We start from the raw sequence: 8,048 nt of genomic DNA, 5'->3' as shown, positions 1-8,048 counted from the left end.
CTTCCCATCAACCACGTGAGTTGGAGCACTCCATCCTTCTTCCACCGAACTCCAAGCATCTTCATCAATCCCTTTGATGAGATTCATTGTCTTTACTTTCCAAAAGCTATAATTCTCCGAATCAAGAATTGTGTACGTCCCAAGAGCGTGAAACCCTTTGATCGAGTCCATGTTGTGTCTTCCACACTTACACCGATATGAGAGGACACGTTCCTACGATCGGTGACCAGCTCTGATACCAATTGAAGAAGTTTGGACCCTCAAAGAGTAAAACGGAAAAACTAACCAGTTCTATTCACTTGAGAAAACTGTCAAGTACAACTCACTTTTTGTTAGAGCTACTCAACACCCAGATGAAACTCCCCTTGAGTTTCAACTCACTCTCACAATGAATTCTACCGATTAAAAACCTTACCCAACCCAAACGCTCACCAAAGGAATAGAGATTTTTCCATTAGGTCTCCCCCTCAGATCCACGCCCAAACACTCACCAGAGAAAAGAGATTTGCCCAATCGGTCTCTCTCTCAAACCCACACTCACTCAAAAGTGAGTGCTCACTCACTAACAAAAAGACTCTCTTTTAGTCAAATATGCTTTGCTCTCCGTGAGAACTGATATGCACTTGCTCTCTCCTTTATATAGGCTCCTCCAGTTCGCCTTAGATCTCCACGAATTGATTTGATAGACTCCTCCTTGATTTTCTTTGATTTCATCTTTATCTTCAAGATCTCATCTTTATCTCTTGTTTGACTCTATCTCTTCAGCCTTTGACCTTATCTCCAAGATCTTATCTTTATCTCAAATCTCCTCAAATCTTCTTGGCTTTGATTCTATCTTTATCTCTTCAAGTCAATTCCAAACTTCGTGGCTTAACTTCGTAGCTCTATCTCTTCAGATTGCTTTTCCTAAAATCTCTCCAAGTGGTTGACATTGAGTCCATCTCAATCTCTTAGTCTTTGACTTTATCTCAAACTCGTCAGTTGTACCTCAGATTTGCGTGAGTTCTATCTCGCCGGATTCTTCTCCTGAAATCTCTCCTGAAATCTCTCAAGTCTGTTGAACCTGCAATAACCACTTAACAACCAAACAACACATATGCAAATAATTGCACTAACATTAACTAATATATATAATTTATAGAGAGAATGCATGCTTTTAGATTTTCCCAAATAGATATGCGTCTGAGTGCAGATTATTATTTTTATCATTGTTTTATATACGTGGCAATTTTTACTTATCAATATAATTATTTAGATGAGAATCATATATAGTTTTTTATTAAAAAAAAGCATTTTGTGTTTTTAGCATGAATAGTCTACCATATTTAAAGATGCCATGTGAATTTTTTTTTTATGTGGAAATTGCACAAAACAATCCTGACATTTAATAAAATATTTATTACAAAACAGTTAAAATGATTTATTGAATGTGTTTTTTTTTTCAGAAACCGCATGCACTGACACATGGACGGCAATCTACAATAACCGTAACCTTCTGCATGCCTCAGAGTTTCTTTTTCAAAAAGAAATTACCCTCTGAAAATAAATAAAAAATCAAGTTCATATAATCATTATATTTAAAATATATTTGCTAGATTATGATTATGTAATTAATTAGGTTTATTTGGTTCGTTTTTCTACCACCATTTTCTGTACGTAGATTACAAATTGGCACTGCTCTGGTCCAGCATTAACTGCGACTGGTCCCGTCGGATAGAACATTACCATGTCCCCCACTAACAACAATATAGAACAAATTAAATGCAGAAAAAAAAATCATTGTAAAATCATTTTATTTAACTTTGTTTTTTTAATCTCGATTTTTTTTTTCACCGTGTTTCCAATGCCCATGAAATGCATCATCACTTCATCATTTGACATTTCCTCTCGCTTCAGTCTTCAATGGCGCCCCGACAAAAATTCGAGTGAAAATAATTTAATGTTGTTATCAAAAAAATAAATAAATAATAATTTAATGTTTTTTTATATTAAAAAATGACTATATATCATTAACTATTTACATTTATTATTATTATTATTATTGCTGTTGTTTTCTATATATATGAATAAATGATTGTGTATAAATGTGTGATTGTGTAAACATGCACATGTATTGTATAGATGTAGAAATGCATGGAGATTATATAGATAGATAGATTAAAATATAAATTTAAAGAGTAAAGATATAATATATTGCCATATATATTATACATAGATGCATTTTAACAAAAAAATAAGTGAGGAGATTTGGGTGCAAGGAAGCGAATCCCGGCTGAGAGCAACTTGACAGTATTATGGACAAAGAAGAAGATGAAAATCTCCATTTTGCAGTCCAAAAAGAAAAAGAAATAAAAAAAGAAGAATGATAGAATTACGTAATAAAAATACATTAAATTGAATAAACAAACTAATAATAATACAGGAAGGAGAAATAAAAGAAATACAAATTAAAAAAAAGGGTTGTAAGGAAAGGTCACTTTCTCAATCGCAGAGACTGCCATAATAATGTATCTACGAGACCAAAGCCCCAAAAATTCCGCAGTTATTGGTCGTTTTCGCTCCACCAATTTTTTTTTTTTTTAATTCCTTATATATCTGCTTACGTATTATATATATATGTGTGTGTATGTTACATTTATTAAATAAAACCCCCAAAAATCATATATCGTTTTTTGCAAGTGTCGGTGACACACATATATTTAGATACCTTTATATTCTCCCATTACTTTTATTTTCCCTCTCGTTACTTTCTTTTAATACATAGAATAAATTTAGACATACATATTATTCTATTTTTATATTTTTTCAAATGAAATATAATATATGGTTTCATCACTACCTTATCTTTAATATTCTGTTCAGCGAAGAGTTGGTGAATAATAGTTATAAATGTATTTGTTAGTAATAATAATAATAATAATAGTATGGTGTTATTAAATTATGAATAATATTTTCTTTCAGAGCAAATCTGACACTCTTTTTTTTTTTGCATGGGTCAACTCTCACCTTTTTTTCCCCTTTTGTATTAGTTTGACCTGTTTTCCCGTGATTCATTTGATAAATCCGATGCGACTTTTTATGTAATTAAATGAAAACGTGCATGTGCGATATGTCTCTGCGTTGAGAGATACAACGAGTTCCCACATTATATATATATATATAAAGATGATATATTTGAAAATTTATTATCGAAAACACAAATGATACAATATAAAATAGAATACGTTATATGGGTTTAATTGCAGGACATATATAAAATGAATACTTATTTTCATTAATTTTATATGATTTAGTATAAATAATTTTTTTATTATTTTTATTAATCTAAATTTCTAAAATAAGCTACCAATCTCTCTCTCTCTCTCTCTATTATATATATGATGAAATTATGCTGAGTTTTTTCATTCGAATTTTAGAAATATAACTTTATAAATAGTTCATTTACACGTAAAAAGAAAGTATTTAATTCTACTGCTCCATTCTCCCAACCCTACGAAAATTATTATCGAGGAATTTATGAAATGGACCCTAAAATGTGAGCTCAAATGGGCCCACGCCGCTCTGCAGGTAAAAAAAAAAAAACAAGTATTTACTGTTTGCCTCTTTTACTGGACCAACCGGCCGGTCTAACAACGACGTGTCGTTTTAGTTCCTCCTGCCTTCTTTCTGTACCTGTGGACTCCACCTCGCATAATCTGGAGGTATCGTACACGATCGAGAGAGAACATGCATCCGTTCAGCAGACGACGGGTGTAACTTCTTGTCGTTTTTAGTTACCCTAAACCACGTGCATTTCTCCATGATGTGGTTACCTAGTAGGACCACCAATACACATGCATATCACACAACACTCAGCATAACATCACTCGATTTTTGGGTATGTTTTTTTCCAAGTGTGTTTGGGTTCACGCCTTTTTCACAAGTAAACTTACTGCGTTTGTTCGTGTCTGAAATACGAAGGTAAAAAATGCATAATTCATTTCGTTTTTTCTGCATAAAAAATGAATGAAATATGGTAAATAAAATTTTAGAACGTGTAAAAAAGAGTTACTGGGTGTGTGGATATTTGACAAAATGAGGGTGAAAAACTCGAGCAAATGTTCAGTAAAAAATGGGTCAGAGTATGGCCCACTTGTTAGATTCATGGGTACCATACGAAACACTACGATTTTAAGGGCCTTCGGCCCATTCACTTTTTAAATTTAGAAAAAAAATGAAAACAATAATTTGAAAATGAACGCCGTTGCCGGGGATCGAACCCGGGTCACCCGCGTGACAGGCGGGAATACTCACCACTATACTACAACGACTTGTTGATTTGTAGCCAAATTTTAAAACTCAGAAACAGAGGAACACGAAATGAAAGGAAATCAAAAGGAATCTCAGAGGGACAAACACACAGACAGAAGCCACATATTTGGATGTCGTCATCAGCCCCCTCACGTCCTCTTCACCTTCTTCATTAATGCTGTCTCATTTGCTTTTATTACCTAACCCAACTTACAACTCATTTCATGTACCCTTTCCATACATACATATGTATTGGCTGGCTGATGTAGAAAAAAAAAAGAGAGAATATGATCGAATATATATATAATATAAATATTTTTTTTACGGAAAACCCATAAAATAAAACTAATGTTTATATAAATTAGGTTTTACATCCATACCGTTAGTATGAATCCACTCACAACATGTGGATCTAATTAAAAAGATGTGTCCCAAAACATTTTATACATCTCTCTTTAGAAGTTTCGTGTCATCTCTCAAGTCGTCTGCAATAAACATCTTTGTATCACGTGACAGAGAAACGGGAATCGTTTGGGGTTAACAGTAGAAGAGGACTAAACTGTAGTTTTCAGAAGTATGGGGCTAAATCGAATTTAACTAAGTTTGCAAAGGAGTTAGGTTGTAATAAACAATAAAACAGGACTAAGCTAGAAGCCTGTGTCTGAAGTGGTGTCTCTCCATCAACCCATTAACCAGTCAACGGCAAAGTCAGACAAAAATGGTTTTTTTAAATAAAACAAAATGCCAGTTTGTTTCACACTATTGTGTTTTTTTGATATTTTTCTCCCTGCGATTTTTCTTGCTTGGAAAGAAAACCAGAGGAAAAAGAAAAGCAGCTATATATATTCACCGTCACAGAAAATCTCTGCAGAAAATCGGGTAGAGGGCGAAAGAGTAGACGAAGACGAAGAAGAACGAAAGAGAAGAAGAATAGTTAGATGCATCTGTATAACGGGTGGTTGCCGCCGCCTGTGGCGGTGGAGACGAAGAAGGAGAAGGAATCGTTCGCTCGGGTCGTGAGATGCGTCAAGGAATTGTACCGAGCCGATGATTCCGAGTCCGTTTACGCTACTCTCAAATGGATCTCCGTCATCGATCTGTGAGTTCCGATTCTTGCCCTGATTTTAGTCTCCGTTGTCCGATTCAGACAACACTGACGTGTTGAAACCGTTGGCTGTCTTTTCCTCGTGTTCTTTCTGGGGTGTTGTTGTCGAATTGTTAGGTTGTTCTTGGAATTCGAACTAGTTCGGTAATGACATAGAGAGCTGTTTTCTGCGAGCTCTCGGACTCGCCTTAGTCTACTGAAATTGGTTTCAGGGTTTTTGGGGTTCTTTTTGTTTGCCTCTTTATGATCTTGGTTGTCTCTTGTTCTTATCCTTGTTCACAATTAGGGATATGGCTAGATTCCAGAATTCTTGGATCTTCTTGTTCCTCTTTCTGTGCTTAGATTTTCTTCCTGTTCACCTCGTAGACACCTATGGAGTATTCTATTTTAATGTTGTATTATTTGTGGGATGGCTATTTACACGAAAATCATTAGATTATTCTAGAGGTTATTGCTGAAAATGAAATGAATTGCCTCCTGTAATTTTCGCTGTATTGCAATAAAATTCTTCAGTTGGTTATGAGCTGGTGTACAGTATACTCAGGTCACAGTATGCTGCACTGGGTTGTGGACTACGTGATCCAGAGTCTGACAACATTTTTATTTATTTCAGCTTTGTCAGAGCCAAAAGTGAATTATCTGTGGACGATGTTAGTGAACTTGTGGAAATTGGGTTCCAACTGTTTCATTCATCGCAGAACAAGCTGTATGCGCAGGTTGGGGGATTGAATACCACGAACACACTCTAGTTTCTTGCTCTCATTTTCTTTTGAGACCCTTTTGTTTTTCATACTTTTGTCGCTTACCTTGGGAATGATTTTGGCTCTGGTGAATAGGTTAGATGGGGTAATGCCCTAGTCAGATTGCTGAACAAGTATCGTAAGAAGCTGACTTTGAAAGTTCAGTGGAGGCCCTTGTATGATACTTTGATCCATACACACTTTAGCAGGTGAGTCCTCTTTTGTGTTTCGAATATAGATAGGTGGGTCCTCTTTTTCAGAAACGACTAGAGGTTTTAATTTTCGTGGACTTTTGGACAAAAGGTCAATGCACTGACCTTCTTTGTAGTTCATGTCCGTTATCTTGGTTTTGCTTCAAGTTCTACTGTTTTGAAAATTTTCTCTTTTATAGAAGCACTGGCCCTGAGGGATGGAGGCTGAGACAACGACACTTCGAGACTGTTACTTCTCTTGTTCGATCCTGTAGGAGGTTTTTCCCGCAAGGTGCTGCATCTGAAATATGGTCCGAGTTTAGGTATGTTGTTTACATTTGAGATGTTTGAATCCATCTAGTGTTTCTGAATGGGAAGGCACTGCATTTATACACAGTTTTTGTTTCGGCTTAGTGATAATTTGGAAGAAGGAAGGGAAATTCATTCACTTTGTCTGCTCAAATGATAATATGTTTAGCTGGATTCTTGGCTGCAATTAGAGTCCAAATAAAATTACAGTTGCGCTGCTCGCTTTGAAGACATTCTTCTATCTATTTGTAGGTCTCTTCTGGAAAATCCATGGCACAATTCATCGTTCGAGGGGTCTGGCTTTGTGAGATTGTTCCTTCCTACCAACCCTGAGAACCAGGATTTCTTCTCTGAGTAAGGGCAGAATATGTTTAGGTATAACTGATGTTTCGGTTTTCTCCTATTCTTTATAAAACTGAACTCCTTTATCTCTTCTGTTGACATCGTAGGGAATGGATCAGCAACTGTCTAGAACTCTGGGATACAATACCGAATTGTCAATTCTGGAATAGCCAATGGACGGCTGTGTTAGCCCGTGTGATAAAAACCTACCACTTTGTTAATTGGGAGCGTTTCTTGCCTACGCTTTTCAGTAGGTTCTTGAATATGTTTGAGGTGAGTGAAGTTCTTCAGTTGTTGTTAGTGGTTAGTCTGATGAGTTCTGCTCCCGACACTGTAGAACTTTCTTATAAAATTTAGTTTGAGGAAATATTTTTGCTTGTTCTTACTAAATGCTCAGAAATAACTGAAGTAAACTGAATTAGTGGGCCTCCAAAGCAGCTGGACATATTTACTTATCTACCTTCAAAACTGCAGTGATCTTACATGTAATTCATGTGGTGTTTTAGGTTCCTGTTGCAAGTGGAAATGGATCGTATCCTTTCTCAGTTGATGTTCCCAGAAATACACGATTCTTATTCTCTAACAGGACTGCAAACCCAGCAAAATCAATTGCGAAATCTATTGTAAGATGACCTTAGATTTGCAAATCTCTGCATTCTTCTGCTATCTCTGGCTAATAATACCCTTTTGTGGTATTCTTTTCAACTTCTGTTTTAGGTATACCTTCTGAAACCAGGAAGTTCGGCACAAGAGCAGTTTAAGAAATTGGTCAACCTTCTAGAGCAGTGTGTTTTCTTTCACTTATGACTATTTTTTCTTTGATTTTGTTTTCCAAATTCAAGTTCATGGCCATTCTGCTTAATGATTCCTGATAATTTAAATGCTGTAGATATTATCATCCTTCTAACGGCGGCCGGTGGACTTATTCGTTGGAACGATTTTTACTTCACTTGGCGATTGCATTCCAACAACGTCTACAGCGTGAGCAGCAGTAAGAAAATAACAGTGTCACAATCTGTTATAAAATATTACCTCTATTGTATTTGTAGTCTTTTGTTAAGATTCTTTCCC

At 35.7% G+C, this 8,048-nt stretch overlaps 1 protein-coding gene and 1 non-coding gene across 2 annotated transcripts in view; one reads left to right on the top strand and one right to left on the bottom strand.

Moving 5' to 3' along the window:
* Window positions 1-4,238: 4,238 nt before the first annotated feature.
* On the bottom strand, window positions 4,239-4,310 carry TRNAD-GUC. The gene has a single exon. It is a non-coding gene; the product is annotated as a tRNA-Asp (tRNA).
* A 918-nt stretch (window positions 4,311-5,228) lies between these two features.
* LOC104822705 (proteasome activator subunit 4) overlaps window positions 5,229-8,048 on the top strand; it is a 10,846-nt gene continuing 8,026 nt past the window's right edge. Inside the window, exons 1-9 of the mRNA XM_019203568.1 lie at window positions 5,229-5,389; window positions 6,009-6,111; window positions 6,232-6,344; window positions 6,527-6,649; window positions 6,888-6,989; window positions 7,085-7,250; window positions 7,484-7,600; window positions 7,695-7,762; window positions 7,867-7,968. Of these exons, the coding sequence (XP_019059113.1) occupies window positions 5,229-5,389; window positions 6,009-6,111; window positions 6,232-6,344; window positions 6,527-6,649; window positions 6,888-6,989; window positions 7,085-7,250; window positions 7,484-7,600; window positions 7,695-7,762; window positions 7,867-7,968 (1,055 nt within the window). The remainder of the gene's footprint in view (window positions 5,390-6,008; window positions 6,112-6,231; window positions 6,345-6,526; window positions 6,650-6,887; window positions 6,990-7,084; window positions 7,251-7,483; window positions 7,601-7,694; window positions 7,763-7,866; window positions 7,969-8,048) is intronic.

This window comes from Tarenaya hassleriana, unplaced genomic scaffold, assembly GCF_000463585.1.
Source record: "Tarenaya hassleriana unplaced genomic scaffold, ASM46358v1 Cleome37, whole genome shotgun sequence".
Classification (NCBI taxonomy): Eukaryota; Viridiplantae; Streptophyta; class Magnoliopsida; order Brassicales; family Cleomaceae; genus Tarenaya; species Tarenaya hassleriana.
Note: the sequence above shows the minus strand (reverse complement) of the source record. Positions and strands in the feature narration are given on the sequence as shown.